The sequence below is a fragment of the Rhinopithecus roxellana genome, chromosome 15, assembly GCF_007565055.1.
Source record: "Rhinopithecus roxellana isolate Shanxi Qingling chromosome 15, ASM756505v1, whole genome shotgun sequence".
NCBI classification, from domain to species: domain Eukaryota; kingdom Metazoa; phylum Chordata; class Mammalia; order Primates; family Cercopithecidae; genus Rhinopithecus; species Rhinopithecus roxellana.
This window is the reverse complement of record NC_044563.1, coordinates 124,553,383-124,570,497: the sequence shown is the minus strand read 5'-3', so window position 1 is coordinate 124,570,497 and position 17,115 is coordinate 124,553,383. Positions and strand designations below refer to the sequence as shown.

The 17,115-nt window shown below is 38.1% G+C and overlaps 1 protein-coding gene across 3 annotated transcripts in view; it reads left to right on the top strand.

The window, feature by feature from the left end:
- The window catches only part of LOC104660483 (protein NPAT), a 63,328-nt gene that overhangs the window by 28,648 nt on the left and 17,565 nt on the right, over positions 1-17,115 (top strand). For 2 of the 3 annotated variants that reach the window (XM_030917280.1, XM_010360849.2), the window contains exons 3-12: positions 460-520; positions 2,256-2,328; positions 3,924-3,964; positions 4,826-5,050; positions 5,986-6,067; positions 8,116-8,203; positions 9,198-9,289; positions 9,373-9,460; positions 13,982-14,078; positions 14,687-14,815. In XM_030917280.1, the coding sequence (XP_030773140.1) occupies positions 460-520; positions 2,256-2,328; positions 3,924-3,964; positions 4,826-5,050; positions 5,986-6,067; positions 8,116-8,203; positions 9,198-9,289; positions 9,373-9,460; positions 13,982-14,078; positions 14,687-14,815 (976 nt within the window). The remainder of the gene's footprint in view (positions 1-459; positions 521-2,255; positions 2,329-3,923; positions 3,965-4,825; positions 5,051-5,985; positions 6,068-8,115; positions 8,204-9,197; positions 9,290-9,372; positions 9,461-13,981; positions 14,079-14,686; positions 14,816-17,115) is intronic. The other variant, XM_030917281.1, reaches the window with a different exon arrangement.

Below are 17,115 nucleotides of genomic sequence, written 5' to 3'. Positions count from 1 at the left end.
AATAACAAATTGTAGATAGTGGGAGCCAGATTCCTCACTGTGTGAGAAAGAAGATATAAATAAGCATAATAATGAAACCAGTGGTGTTGGGTTATAATCTGAGATATTAGTATGACACTGTGGTTATTTTAATATATATACAGATAGATGCAGAAATACAAATGCTTGTGTATATGCATTTGTACATGTATGTGTAGCTATCTGCTGAGAGGGTCTAGAAGCAGTAATACCCAAGTAGCTATAATGTCCTAGTCCAACAGGCAAGATTCTTTCGAAGCTTGGATGCAAACTCTAATGTCAGTGGCTATTTTCATTTTCGATTACCTGCTTCTTTACCCTTTCCTCATCAGCTACTCTGCAGTTAGATCTTTTATTAACTTGGATGGTGGAATCTTTTCTTGTGAGAAATTATTGGTAGTATTATACAATTTTGGTAATATTTGATCTTTTTCTTTTCAGTCCTTATTTGGAAAAAACTTGACAACAATTTTAAATGAGTATGTAGCTATGAAAACAAAAGGTAAGAGTTCTGATTTGGAGTTTTTTTGCTAATGTTTACAATATTTATCTCCTTGATTTAGTTAAAAATAATTTTTAAAGGTGTCTCATAAAAGCCTTGAGAAAACTTGTCTCCATTGTGATGAGATAAATTTTTCTGGGACACATCTAATTTGTTTGTGGGTTCTGTTTTTTGTTTGTTTGTTTTTGTTTTTTGTTTTTGAGACGGAGTTTCGCTCTTGTTCAGGCTGGAGTGCAATGGCATGATCTCGGCTCACTGCAACCTCCAGCTCTTGGATTCAAGCTATTCTCCTCCATCAGCCTCCCAAGTAGCTGAGATTACAGGCCTGCACCACCATGCCCGGCTAATTTTGTATTTTTAGTAGAGGCGGGGTTTCTCCATGTTGGTCAGGCTGGTCTCGAGCTCCTGACCTCAGGTGATCCATCACCTCGGTCTCCCAAAGTGTTGGGATTACAAGTATGAGCCAGTGCCCCTGGCCATTTGTTTGTGTTTATATTGAGTGATACATAAATTGCAACAATCTTTATATTAGCAAAAATAACCCAAAAATTACCTTTAAAAAATATGTAAAATAAAACTCTTACCTCTGTGTTATCTATACTGATAAACAGACATCACTATGTGTTAAAAAGTTTTAAACTGACATTTTAATTTTAATTCTATGTAGTAAGTCTGAACATAGAAGCCAGTCATAAACTGGCTTATAGTTACCAGCATATAAAATTCTACTTGCCTTAATTAAGGATGTTTTAGAGAAAAAGTTTTGACTGCTTATTCTCTAATATTGATTATTTTCAATAGCTTACAATATTAACAAAACAATTAGCATTAAACAGTTTGCATAAGATAACATAAAAAGAAGCTTGACCTTTTTTGACATTGTCACTGTGTATAAGCTTTGTGCTATGTGCTTTCATATGGTTTTTTTCCTCATTTAATATTTTGTTTGTTTTGGTTGGTTGTTTGTTTGAGACGGAAGTATCTCTCCGTTGCCCAGGCTAGAGTGCAATGGCGCGATCTCGGCTCACCGCAACCTCCGCTTCCTGGGTTCAAGCAATTCTCCTGTCTCAATCTCCTGAGTAGCTGGGACTATAGGCGCACGCCACCATGCCTAGCTAATTTTTATGGTTTTAGGAGAGACAGGGTTTCACTGTGTTGGCCAGGCTGGTCTCGAACTCCTGACCTCATCGTCTGCCCACCTCGGCCTCCCAAAGTGCTGGGATTACAGGCGTGAGGCATCATGCCTGGCCTCTCATTTAGTCTTTAGAATAACCCAGTGAGAGATATTGTTTAAAGCCATTTTTAAATACGAGAAAATTTAGGATTAAATTTCCACACTTACAAGGAATTTGCATAACCTTTATGATAATTATTATAAGACAAATTATTTTAATTCACTTTCATATGTCATATGATATCAGATAGAACAAAGATCAAAAAAAGTGTTTCTCCCTTTTTTAATAAAATGAAGGTGTAAAATTATTGGCCAAAAAATGCTCAGAGATTTTACAGATATCCATTTATACTCATATCATACCTGATACTCAGTGGCTTTAGAAGAGAAAGCAACCTTATTATAGCTTTGCAAGCTGTTTTACAAAGTAGATTTATTTCTCATTTTCCAACATACTGTCAATAATTGAGAGACAAGGTTTTTTGGTGTGTCTTTGTTCAAAATGAATGATGAAATTTCTTCACCTGGGTTTATTAAGAACCTTTTCCTCCTGTGATTTAGAAACATCAAATAATGTCCCAGCAATAATGTCATCTTTATGGAAGAAATTGGACCATACACTTTCTCAGATCAGGTAATAAGCTATTAGAATGTGCCTAATGATTTCGGAATGCAAATACACTTTGGGTTTAAATCTTCTTAAGACCTACACAGCGTACTTATGTAACACTTGTGCAGTTTTGAAATTACTCTAGAGGTTGCTGGTACTGTGGAGACTACTGACTGACATAATTTAAAATAAATAGCATACTTTTAATAAAATATTTAGAAAACTAAGCTATGTAGTAGTTTAATGACATTTCTAAGTTTCCATAGCAATTTGGAGGCAGATATATTGTTGGAATACAAATCACCTAATCCCAGGCCACTGTGAATTCCCTTAGGCAGCTGTCTCTATTACATATTCACAGAATTGATGCATTGAACCCATGCCCACTTGATTTCTTAACTTGAAATAAGCTTGAAGAAAAATGCTAATTCTGAAATCTTACGGTATCAATTTTATGAAAATCTCATATTTGACTATAGAATTTGTTATGAAAACCATAGTCTCTTAACCTTTCTTTCAGAGCTATAAGTGACTACCCCACCCAACTTCAGCATGGGTTTCATTTTCTTTCTCTGCTTAAACTGCTAAAATGGCTCCAAATGCTTTCTGCTTAACTCTGGACCACATCTTACTTGATAGTCTTTTCTTTATATTTCTCTTTCCTGACTCGAGTTTTGTGGATCTTGTTGGAGACTTACTTGACATAGTTTTTATTATAATGGCACGGTGTCTGTGACTTTATCAAATAAAGGGGTGGGCCATTCTGATTCATACTAAAATAACTTGCACTGTGAATTTTTCCATATTTGTTTGCGTCTTTAGGGGTTCAATAAAATAATTTCATAGCCATAAATTTGATAAAAGCTGAATGTCCTCTGACATTAACTTGGGGATTCCAAAGTATTTATATATGGAGTCATGGAAAATCAGAATTTCTCTATGGGAAGGCATCTCTGTAATTGTGAAAGATAATAAAAAATGTATACTATGTATATTCTTACTTAAAAATGTAATATGCAGAGTTTCTAAAGTTAAATTATATTCTTTTTATTTTTTGAAGAGGTAGGGTCTCACTCTGTTACCCAAGCTGGAGTGCAGTGGTGTGATCATAGCTCTCGTAGCCTTGAACGCCTCAGCTCAAAAGTTTCTCCCACCTCAGCCTCCCAAGTACCTAGGACTACAGGCGCGTGCCACCTGGCTAATTTTTATTTCATTTCGTGGAGACAGTGTTGCTGTGGTCCTCAGGCTGGTCATGAACTCTCAGCCTCAAGTGATCCTCTCACCTCAGCCCCCCAACGTGCTGGGATTACAGGCATGAACCACCGTACCCAGCCCAGATTGCATTCTTAATGTAATGTCAAGGCACTCTAACGCATATTACATTGGATAGAAACTTGTTAATTAAAATTATATGTGTTGTGAGTGTGTCTACATGCCACTATTTTTCTCCTAAAGCAAATCAGAGTTACTTACCCAAAAAATGTGTTTGTCTTTTTTGTCTGAGAGAGATTTTTTGCTTTTTACCTCATAACTAACTTCAGGTCTGACTGGAACTAAATCATAGTGGATGTCGGCAACAAAAATTTTTTGATGGATAACTACTTTGTTTTCTTTGTTAGGAGCATGCAAAGTTCCCCAAGGTTTGCTGGCAGTCAGAGAGGTTGGTATCCAACTTTAAACAATGTTCACAATTACTTCAAAGTTACACTATCAGATGAACATTTTAATTCATTATACACATGTGCTGAGTGTATATTTTGCTTAAAGTACTGTTTTTCTTTGTTTTTTTTTTTTTTGTTTGTTTGTTTGTTTGTTTTTGTTTCTTGAAACGGTGTCTCGCTCTGTTGCCCAGGCTGGAGTGCAATGACATGATCTCAGCTCACCACAACCTCCACCTCCTGGGTTCAAGCGATTCTCCTGCCTCAGCCTCCCAAGTAGCTAGGGCTACAAGCGTGTGCCACCACACCCAGCTAATTTTTTTTAAATTTTTCAATAATTATTTTTTGTATTTTTGTATTTTTTTTATTTTTGTAATTTTTTTGTATTTTGCCATGTTAGCCAGGATGGTCTCAATCTCCTGACCCCGTGGTCTGCCTGCCTCAGCCTTCCAAAGTGCTGAGATTACAGGTGTGAGCCACCGCACCTGGCCAAACTACCTTTTTTCTAAGTACAGTTATGTTAATATTTTCATTTATCATAAAAATATTTTGTAAATACTCCCTACATTTCACATAGACTCATGTAGAATGTTTTCATTCTCATGAGTTTAGGTTTATTAATTCATGGGGGTAATTATCAATATGAATTATTGCAGAACAAATATAATCTTGGATTTATAAAACTTGAGTGTATTCATTTTAGTTTCTTCTGAAAGTCACATAAATTTAGTTGATATATTTAGGGGTCATTCTTCAGTCTGTTGATATAACATGTTATATAATAGGATGCATCATATTGACTTCTTATAATTCCCAAACTACCCTGACATTGAAATTGTTTTTTAAATGCTTATATGTTTCAGCCCGAACAAGAACTGGAATTGCAGAAATCAAACGGCAGAGAAAGCTTGCATCTCAAACAGCTCCAGCCAGTGCAGAGTTGCTCACTTTACCTTACCTTTCAGGACAGTTTACCACTTCTTCTTCCACAGGTACACAAGTTACTCGACCAAGTGGCCAAATTTCAGATCCATCGAGGTCATATTTTGTAGTGGTCAACCATTCACAGTCACAAGATACTGTAACCAGTAAGTTTACATTTTGTTCTCTTAAATTTTGTTGTTAATGAAATTGTATGAATGAGATAATATACTAATGTCTTTATACTCATAGTGTAAAATTATGCCCCCCACACCAAAAAAAAATAGAGAGACTAAAAGTGGAACAGACTTCTAGATTTGCTATAAGCATATAAAATCTTTAAGGCATTTTAATCTAGGATCCTTCCTATTTCTACTCTAATTGAAGTCCACCTCGAACTCTCTAATTCTCCATTTTTGGCATTAAGAGAAAAGGACCTTGTTGTATTTGATTTTAAATGGAATGTACATTATATTTTCTACCTCCTTGCCTTTGTTGATATCAGTCTGTCCTCCTGGAATGAGGAATGCCTTTCCACTTCTCCTCTATCTTTACATGTTAGAAGTCCTACATATGCCTGGCTGAACCTTAGAGTTAGGAATATCCTTAGAGAGCGTGTGGTATATCTTATTTGTTGCATACTTGAAGCTTTTGAAAACACATGATAGTAAGGGATAAGAAGCTAGTTAATTGAGTTGGGATTAGAATTCAGGAGTTAGCACTCTGAGTTCACAAACCAATTATCTTTCTGTGCAGTTAAAATTTATTGCCATTAAGATCTCCCCCATTTTCATCTTTTCCAAATCCTTTTCTACACCCAGAATGCTTAGTTTATACTTCTTAGACTTTTTCCATTCTACCATATTATTTTTTGTTGAGACTATACTGTACTTTGCATTTTATTGTAAAACCTTAAAGCATAAAGACTATGTTTTATTGATCTTAATATCTTTTCCCATGCTTTAAACATGGTAGGCACTCAGTACATGTTAATTGAATTTAACATAAAATAATAATGACCATTTAAAGCTTTTTATCCCATTACAAGTTTAGAAAACTATTCCATTTCTTTGGCTTACTGTTATGTTTTCTTGAAATACAGCTGGAGAAGCTTTAAACGTCATTCCTGGTGCTCAGGAAAAGAAAGCACATGCCAGTTTAATGTCTCCCGGTAGACGCAAAAGGTAAATGCTTTTTAAAAGAGACAAGTTACCCATATCCATTTTAAAAAAAATTATATCAGGATACTTACATTGTGAATAAACTAATAAGACCAGATTATGTTCTGATCTGTTACTAGAACTATTCCAAAATACATTGTCTTTCTTCACATTCTAACCCGCCTGAAATTGGGTTGCATCTCTCAATTAATGGCATATCACTGTTTCATGAGAAATATGTTTATTCTGTAATTGTATATAAAATAATGGTGTATCTTACAAATGATGTTATCCCAGATTTTTTGAAGTCCATGGTTTTTTTTTTATTTTTTTTATTTTTATTTTTTATTATACTTCAAGTTCTAGGGTACATGTACATAACGTGCAGGTTTGTTACATATGTATACTTGTGCCATGTTGGTGTGCTGCACCCATCGACTCGTCACCACCCATCAACTCATCATTTATATCATGTATAACTCCCCAATGCAATCCTTCCCCCCTCCCCCCTCCCCATAATAGGCCCCAGTGTGTGGTGTTCCCCTTCCCGAGTCCAAGTGATCTCATTGTTCAGTTCCCACCTATGAGTGAGAACATGCGGTGTTTGGTTTTCTGTTCTTGTGATAGTTTGCTAAGAATGATGGTTTCCAGCTGCATCCATGTCCCTACAAAGGACGCAAGGTCATCCTTTTTTATGGCTGCATAGTATTCCATGGTGTATATGTGCCACATTTTCTTAATCCAGTCTGTCACAGATGGACATTTGGGTTGATTCCAAGTCTTTGCTATCGTGAATAGTGCCGCAATAAACATACGTGTGCATGTGTCTTTGTAGTAGAATAATTTATAATCCTTTGGGTATATACCCAGTAGTGGGATGGGAAGTCCATGTTTTTTAACCGAATGTAAATAATACCATTATGTTCTATGCTGCACACACATTTAAAGTCCTAAGATCAATTGATGGAATTTTTCCAGGCACAATCTTTGAGAAAAGTGTTTTTCTGTCTTACCCTGTGTGTCTTTGTTTGAAGGATATTTTTAAAAAGAAATAGTAGTTTTAAAATGTTTCTTCTAGTTTCTTAGTTGCCAAGCCCTGGATATTTTTGTTAGAGTTTTTACTTTTGGTTGTCTTTCATTCAAGACTGACCTCAGCCTCCTTTGTTGGAGCCTTTCTCACTTCACCATATAAAATAACAAACAGTAATATCGATTTATTTTTAGAGATAGGGCCTTGCTGTCTTGGCCAGGCTGGAGTATAGTGGTGCGATCATAACTCATTGCAGCCTCGAACTTGTGGGCTCAGAAGATCCTCCCACCTTAGCCTCCCCAGTAGCCAGCACCACAGGCACATGCCACCACACCCAGCTAATTTTTTTATTTTTTGTAGAGATGGGGGTCTCACTTTGTTGCCCAGGCTAGCCTCAAACTCCTGGCTTCAAGTGATCTTCCCACCTTGGCCTCCCAAATTGCTGGGATTACAGATGTGAGCCACCATGCGCAGCCATAAAAGAGCAATGTTAATATTTAACATTTATAGGAACCTTGACTTTTTAAATAAAGTCTTTATATATACTTTATTTCATTCCGTTCTTTAGTAAACCCAGTAATGCAGTTGGTCATTATAAAGTGGGTTAGAGAGTCAGAGCTTGCTGTGCTTCAGACCACATAGGTAGTAAGTGGTAAAGCTAGACTTCAAACTCATTTTTTTGAATCCAAGACTACTAATACTTTTTGTACTTCCCTTTGTTCCTACCACAAATAGAGAATATACAGTTGACCATGAACAACACAGGTTTGAACTGCATGGGTTCATTTATACTCAAGTTTTTTTTCAACCAAACACAGATTGAAAATTTAGTAGTAAAACCTACCTAGATGCAGTGTGCTGACTTTTTGAGTACATGTGGATTTTGGTATCCTTGGGGGTCATGAAACCAGCCCCCTACAGATACAGAGACAACTATATCTGTTCTGCTATGGTGATCTTAAAATTTATGTCTGTATATGTATTTATCTTTAAATCCGTTGAACATAGTGGTTAAAAGAAAAGCTTTTAAAATGTGTTTCAGTGAATCTCAGAGAAAAAGTACCACTTTGTCTGGCCCTCATTCAACAATACGGAATTTCCAAGATCCAAACGCATTTGCAGTAGAAAAAGTAAGTGACTCTGCCAAACTTTGCAACTTAAAATATTCCTGAGTTAAAAAATACAGATATATACACAAATGTATGTATATATGTATCAAATAAAGAAACAGTGGTAAGTTTATAGATATCTATAAATATATTGTTGTTGTTGGATCATTTAATAAAATACTGGCCAGGTGCTGTGGCAAACACCTGTAATCCCAGCACTTTGGGAAGCTGAGGCAGGCAGATTGCTTGAGCTCAGGAGTTCAAGACCAACCTGGGCAACATGGTAAAACCCCGTCTCTACAAAAAATACAAAAATTGGCTAGGTATAGTAGTGCTTGTCTGTAGTCCTCGCTGCTTGGGAGGCTGAGATGGGAGGATTGCTTGAGCCTGGGAGGTCGAGGCTGCAGCGAGCCATGATCATACCACAACACTCAAGCCTGGGTGACAGAGTGAGACCCTGTCTCAAAAAAAAAAAAAAAAAAAAAAAAACATCTAGTGAGTAGTGGCTTATACCTGTAATCCCAGCACTTTGAGAGGCCAAGGGGAGCCGATCTCTTGAGGCCAGGAATTCAAGACCAGCCTGGCCAACTATCTCTACTAAAAATACAAAAATTAGCTGGGTGTGATGGTGCACGCCCATAATCCCAGCTGTTATTCAGGAGGCTGAGGCACAAGAATTGCTTGAACTGGGAGGTGGAGGTTGCAGTGAACTGAGATCGTGCCACTGCACTCCAGCCTGGGCTACAGAGGGACACTGTAAAAATAGGGCATTTACTGGGGTTTGGTGATGAGTGTGGAAGTATATAAGAAAGAGTTGGTGAAAGATCTGTGAAAACATTTGCAAGTTATAGTGTTGTATTCAGGTATTAATATGGAGGGAGCCACCACAACTTCTGAGTTTCCATTTAGGTTTATTAAAACTATCCAACTCTTACCGGTTTGTTCTTTTCTAATAAATATTAAATATCAGAATACTCTTTATTGTCCTTTTGCTAACAGTGGCTTTCTTTTCCAGCAAATGGTTATTGAAAATGCACGAGAAAAAATACTAAGCAACAAATCTCTTCAAGAAAAGCTAGCAGAAAACATAAATAAATTTTTAACTAGGTAAGCTGTATATGTTTAAAATGCCTAATTGTTTTTGCCTAATTGCATAACTATAATAAAGATTTTTCTTTCTTTATTAACAGTGATAACAGTATTGCCCAAGTACCTAAGCAAACAGATAACAACCCTACGGAGCCAGAGACTTCAATTGATGAATTCCTAGGACTTCCGGTATGGGTGGTTGGGGTGCACATGTGTGCGTGTGTGTTACTTATACTTAAGATTGATGGTATTTTGGTTTCATTTCAAAACCATTGCCAACATAAGATGTTATGATTTGCCATCTAATTAGATTAAATGGTTTACAATAGTAAGATCAAACTTTTCTTCATTCATTGAATGTAATCTGTTCCTGAAAAACACATCGGATGATGACTTAAAATAGAATCTATATTGCCTCCACAGTCATGAATTCCTAAGTATTTAATACTTAAAAATTGGTTAGTGGGTATATTTGTGTGTAATAAACAGTAATACAGTGTTTATATAAATTACATTTCTTCTGCACTGCTACAGATTGTATAATACTTTAGAGAAACAATGGAATGATATATTAACGATATGTGATGGGGCCAGGCACGGTGGCTCAATGCCTGTTATCCCAGCACTTTGGGAGGCCAAGGAGGGCAGATCACTTAAGGCCAGGAATTCGAGACCATCCTGGCCAACATTGGCGAAATCCCATCTCTACCAAAAATGCAAAAATTAGATGGGCATCATGACATGTGCTTGTTATCCCAGCAGCTCAGGTGGCTGAAGCAGGAGAATCCTTAAATCCAGGAGGCAAAGGTTGCAGTGAGCGGAGATCGCACCACTGCTCTCTAGCCTGGGCGACAGAGTGAGACCCTGTCTCAAAAAAATAAGAAAAAAAGATATCTAATGAATCCAAGTAATAGTTAACTAAATAAAATGAACAAGACTTTTTTTTTTTTTTTTTTTTTGAGACAGAGTCTCTGTTTCCCAGGCTGGAGTGCAGTGGCACAGTGTCAGTTCATTGCAAACTCTGCCTCCCGGGTTCACACCATTCTCCTGCCTCAGCCTCCCGAGTAGCTGGACTACAGGCACCCGCCACCACACCTGGCCAATTTTTTTGTATTTTTAGTAGAGACAGGGTTTCACTGTGTTAGCCAGGATGGTCTCCATCTCCTGACCTCGTGATCCACCCACCTTGGTCTTCCAAAGTGCTGGGATTACAGCCGTGAGCCACCATGCCCAGCCAATAAAATGAACCAGACCTTTTTAAAAAGAAAGATTGTTAACCAAATGACAGTTTGCCTGTGAGCCTTAATACTAAGAGAAGAAAGATGGGGACAGTGGTCACTGTTGCTATTCATTGGTAGTAAATACAAAGGAGAGTGAGCTAGTAAGGGAGAAATATAACAGTCTATGTTTTAAGATTTGTTGGGCTAGGTGCGGTGGTTCACGCCTGTATTCCCAGAACTTTGGGAGGCTGAGACAGGCAGATCACGAGGTCAGGAGATCGAGACCATCCTGGCTAACACAGTGAAACCCCGTCTCTACTAAAAATGCAAAAAATTAGCCGGGCGTGGTGGCGGGCGCTTGTAGTCCCAGCTACTCAGGGGGCTGAGGCAGGAGAATGGCTTGAACCCGGGAGGCGGAGCTTACAGTGAGCCAAGATCGGGCTGCTGCACTCCAGCCTGGGCGACTGAGCGAGACTCTGTCTCAACAAAAAAAAAAAGGTTGGTTGATGTGCAACTATCCTTTAATATACTTTTTTTTTTTTTTTTTTTTTTTTGAGACGGGGGTCTCACTCTGTTGCCCAGGCTTGAGTGCAGTGGCTCAATCATGGCTCACAGTAGCCTTGATCTCCCTCAGCTCAAGCGATAACTCCCACGTCAGCCTTCTCAGTAGCTGGGACTACAGGCACATGCCACCATGCTCAGATAATTTTTGGTTTTTGTTTGGTTTTGTTTTTTGAGATGGAGTATCACTGGGTCGCCCAGGCTGTAGTGCAGTAGCACGATCTCTGTTCACTACAACCTCTGCCTCCCGAGTTCAAATGATTCTCTTGCCTCAGCCTCCCAAGTAGCTGGGATTATAGGCATGTGCCTCCACGCTTGGCTAATTTTTGTATTTTTAGTAGAGACTAGGTTTCACCATGTTGACCAGGATGGTCTTGAACTCCTGGCCTCAGGTGATCTGCCTGCCTCGGCCTCCCAAAGTGCTGGGATTACAGGTGTGAGCTACCTCACCTGACCCAAATACCCTTTTTGAAGAGCAGCTGCAATCGTGATTTTAGGACATCTTTTTACTTGGACCATTGGACAATGGAAATATTTTTATTGGCATGCCCATGTGAGTGTATTAGAGCAGGTTTTCTTTCAGTTGAATTCTGAGAAAGCCATTGAGCCCTTGAGTTGTTTTTCTCTTTGTCAGTTCTACCAGTACTTCTTTTAAAAACCTCTCTTATCTTACCATTTAATAAATATGGGCCAGGCACAGTGGCTCATAGCTTTAATCCCAGCACTTTGAGAGGCCACGGCAGGAGGATGCTTGAGCCCAGAAGTTCAAGACCAGCCTGGACAATATAATGAGACCTCATCTATACAAAAAAATTTTTTTTAAATTAGCCAGGTGTTGTTGCATGCACCTGTTGTCCCAACTACTCGGGAGGCTGAAATGGGAAGATCACTTGAGCCTGGGTGCTTGAGGCTGCAGTGAGCTGTGATTTCACCACTACACTCCAGCCTGGGCAACAGAACAAGACACTGTCTCAAAACCAAAAAACAAATATGTATGCTCTGTTCTAAGTTTTTGTATCCTCCAACTTTTTGCTTATTGTTTCTCTACAAATACATCAGATGCTTACCATAATCCGGGTACTTTGTTAAATACTGTGAAGGATTGTAAGAAAGTAAAGGCACAACCTACTGTTCTTGGTTGTTCATAATACTGTATTTGTAGAAAGTTAAGAATTAAGATTTAGCTGGGTGCGGTGGCTCACGCCTGTAATCCCAGCAGTTTGGGAGGCTGAGGCAGGTGGATCACCTGAGTTCAGGAGTTCGAGACCAGCCTGGCCAACATGGTGAAACCCCACCTCTACCAAAAATTAGCTAGATGTGGTGGTGCGCACCTGTAGTCCCAGCTACTGAGAAGGCTGAGGCGGAAAATCGCTTGAACCCGGGAGGCGGAGTTACAGTGAGTCGAGATCGCGCCACTGCACTCCAGCTTAGGCGACAGAGTGAGACTGCATCTCAAAACTAAAAAAAAAGAATTAAGATTTAAATAATAGTTTTTAAGACAGTATAGGGAATTTTGTAACAGAAATCCCAAAAGGCTCAAGAAGTAGCACCAGGATGTCTGAAAGTGCCTCTTAAAGCTGAGGCTACAAACAGGATAATAAGGTGCAAAATTAAGGAAGGAGTTAAACCCTGTATCTACTCCCTATTTCTTATGCTCCCCCAGAAACACTTGTCAGTCATGAGCCCTCACAGCAAGAAATCTGACTGACTCAAAAGAAAAGAACTAAAAATACAAATGGTTCTACAACATTATTCCATAGCTTAGCTTGTAGTTGACAAGCTCACCCCTGCCATTGGTACGGGGCTTTTGAGGTAGGTTTTGGCATGTTAGTTTTAAAGCTGAATAGATAAGGATTGGCAACGTTTAAGGAAAGCATTTTACGTGAAGAACCCATAGCAGACAGATAAAAGGGATAAAATAGGTATATATTGAAGGACCTATAAAGCAGTCTACAAGAGTAATAATGTAAAGAAAGTAGATTATAGAACTTTATAGTATGGGCCAGGCACAGTAACTCATGGCTATAGTCCCAGCAGTTTGGGAGGCTGAGGTGAGTGGATCGCTTGAACCCAGGAGTTCAAGACCAGCCTGGGCAACATGGTGAAACCCCATCTCTACCAAAAATACGAAAACTAGCTGGGTGTGGTGGCACATGTGTAGTTTCAGCTACTCAGAAGGCTGAGGTGAGAGGATCACCTGAGCCTGGGAGGTCAAGGCTGCAGTGAACTGTGCGCCACTGCATTCCACTCCAGCTTGGGTGACAGAGTGACACCCTGTCTCAAAAAAAAAAAAAAAACTTTATAGTATAATATTATTTCCATTTATATACATATATTCATTTTATATCATTTTAATGTTTAGGAATATATTCACCAAAGTTCTTATCTCTAAGAAGTAGGATTAGGAAACCGTCATCTTCTATCTAGTTTTGTTTTAATTTGTTTTAAATGAGCATATCATTGGAAATTGTCTTGGAGTGGGGGGAATGCTACTATATAAAAAGTCAAAAATAGTCAAGTGTCTGCTAATTATTTTGCTGGTATTAAATCATATTATTCAAACTGGGCACAGTGGCCCACGTCTATAATCCGAGTGCTCTGGGAGGCTGAGGCAAGAAGATCACTTGAGCCCAAGAGTTCAGGACTAGCCTGGGCAATGTACCAACCCCATCTCTACCAAAAATAAAATGAAATAAAATAAGCTGGGCATAATGGTGCACCTGTAGTCCCAGCTACTCAAGAGGCTGAGGCAGGAGCATCAGTTGAGCCCAGGAATTTCAGATTATAGTGAGCTACAGTGACTATACCACTGTACCACTACACTCCAGCCTGGGCAAAAGAGTGAGACCTTGTTTCATATATACATACAGTATGTAAATATATATAAATTCAGTTAGAATCATGCCTTCACCCTACTCCTTTCTTGCAGAGTGAAATTCACATGTCTGAAGAAGCTATACAGGACATATTGGAACAGACAGAATCAGACCCAGCATTTCAGGCACTCTTTGATCTCTTTGACTATGGTAAGGAGACTATTTCAAGACAGAAAAAAAGGCTTCTCCAGTTTCTTTGGTAACTTAACTGGAGTGAATCAGCATTCCCCAGAGTATCTAAAAAAGTTCTTGTTTTCATTTCATCAGACATATGGATATGTTAAAGGAGTTTTTGTTGTTTTGTTTGTTTTTACCTGAGAAACTTCAGCTATTAAAGTGGAGAGTAGTTTTGTTTTTTATTTTTGTGGCATTTTTGCCAGCCAACAGGGAATGTGTTGATGTTGACCACTATACAAATGTACTAAACACAATTGAATGGTACAAAGGGAATGCAAAAAACTGGCCATTGTCCTCAATCTTATGATTTAGTGCAGTAGTTCTCAAAGTATAGTCCCCCAAACCAACAATCTCAGCATTATGTGAGAACCCGTTAGAAAATGCAAATTACTGGGCTAAAGTTTAAGAAACACCTATTTGGTGTAAAAATCTTTGTACTTGTAAATGATATTAAAAGCAGCATTTTTTAATAAAACCCTAAATCAAAGTATAACATTTGCTTAATCACCCACAAGCTGTATTGATTGATGTTTATTTTTTGTTTTGGTCATTTAATTATTTGCCTATTCCCTTTTTAACAGGTAAAACAAAGAATAATAAAAATATATCACAAAGTATTTCCAGTCAACCTATGGAATCCAATCCCAGTATAGTCTTAGCAGATGAAACTAATCTAGCAGTTAAAGGTTCTTTTGAAACAGAAGAATCTGGTAAGAATTTGGTTTTGTTAATGTCATCAATCCAAATCTTAATATTCGTCTCAAAATTCAAAGGCAGAAAATACTAATTTGGAAGTAGAAGTTGTTCAGATTGTTACAAATCATTTTTGTATTTTTCTCTCCGTTAAAAGCAATTATAAATCTTTGGTAGTTTGATTAAAAAGAAAATTTAGGGTATTCATTCTTTTACTGTAAGTTTTTTTTGTTGGTGTGTTTTTGTTTCTTGAGATGAGGTCTCCCTCTTGTCATCCAAGCTGGAGTGCAGTGGCACAATCATAGCTCACTGCATGCAGCCTCAAACGATCCTCCCAACACTTTGGGAAGCAGAGGTAGCATTACAGGTGTGAACCACCACACTTAACCTCATTCCTTTATAATTCAGTCTATTCTTGACATGTGCAATTTAGTATTAATGTTGTTCAGTTGCTCAAAAGTCTGTAACATTTATTTTTATTAAGGCACATCTTTTCTGCTCACCTGTTTTTAAATGTTATCACTGCTCCCACCACTAAAAAATCTGATGGCTTCCAATGTTCATTCACATCCTGTCCTTCAAGAATCTCAGACTACGTGTCTCCTTTAATTCCTCTGCCAACAATCAAGTCCAATTCTCCATTTCTTCTTAGCCTGAATTATAGTGGGTTGTGTTTTTGCAGTATATATCATGTCTAGAAGGTTGTGTTCTACCCTGTACAAAGTGAAACTTGAAATTCTGTTTTCTGAGAAAGACTTCCTACTTCACTGAGGAACTACTTATCCTGAATTTATGTGGCCTATATACAATTTCCACTGTTTTCCCCACAATAAGGATTCCGATGTGCTCTGTACTCAACAGCAAGTGTCACATTTAATAGAATTAGAGTAGTCCCCCCTTATCTGTGGGGGATATATTACAAGCCCCACAGTGGGTGCCTGAATTGGGTGGTACCAAAACCTATCAGTATTTACTGTTTTTTTCCAATTCAGGCATACCTATGGTAAAGTTTAATTTAAAATTAGGCACAATAAGAAATTAACAGTAATAAAATGGGACAGTTATAACAGTATATTATAATAAAAGTTATGTGAATGTAGTCTTCCTCAATATCTTATTGTACTGTACTCACCTCTTTTTAGACTGTGGTTGACTGTAGGTAACTGAAACCACACGAAGCAAAACTGCAGATAATGGGAGACTGCTGTATATGCTAGTTGACATAAATTTTCTGGTTTTTTAAAAAGCATTTTTCATACTGATTCAAGTTAATGTTTTCTGTCCTAAATTTTGAATGCTGTATTGTTTTCTGAAACACTTTTTCCAGGCCGGGCACGGTGGCTCATGCCTGTAATCCCAGCACTTTGGGAGGCCAAGAAGGACAGATTACTTAAGGTCAGGAATTCAGGACCAGCCTAGCCAACATGGTGAAACCCCATGTCTACTAAAAATATAAAAATTAGCCAGGTGTAGTGGCGTGTGCCTGTCATCCCAGCTACTCAAGAGGCTGAGGCAGGAGAATCATATGAACCTGAGAGGCAGAGGCTGCAGTGAGCTGAGAATGGTACCACTGCCCTCTGGCCTGGGCGACAGGGCGAGACTCTGTCTCAAAAGAAAAAAAGGAAATACTCTTTCCTCTTACTCATATCATACTCTCTTTATTTTTTAAGATCTTCTCATACAGTGCCTCCTTTATACTGCTTTCTCATGGTGCGTTTTGTTCCTATGCTGTTACAGTTTTTACCATACTTTCTTATATGACTTTCTCTTCTATAGTTGGTTCCTTGACTAACCTCTCCAAGATTAGAGATTGGATCATTCATCTTTGTATCCCAGTAACAAAGCATGGTTGGTCTTCAGTAAATATGTGTTTAATGTTAAAGAGTACACAATGAGATCGAGTGTCAATCATGCAAAATGTACTTGGCCCCATCTCACCTTTAAGAATATGTCAGATAAGTCAGGTGTGGTGGCTCATGTCTGTGATCCCAACACTTTGGGAGGCCGGGGCAGTAGATAAATTAAGGTCAGAAGAAATGTTAGAAGTTGAAAAGTTAAGTGTTTCAAAATTTCATGTTTGAAGCCAGTATGTTTTTTACCTATTGAAATACTAGATTTTTTTAAACCTCTTTACTTTTTCCTTCTTTGTGTCATCTGTCTTCCAAGAAGCTTAGAAAACAAATTGACACTTGTGTAAAAAGTCATCAGTCACTAGAAAGTACCTGTAAATTTTTTGATACTCAGTTAATGGGAAGCACAGCGTATCAGACTTCCACTTACTGGTATGCAAAGATGAGTTATTTCCTTGGCAAAATAA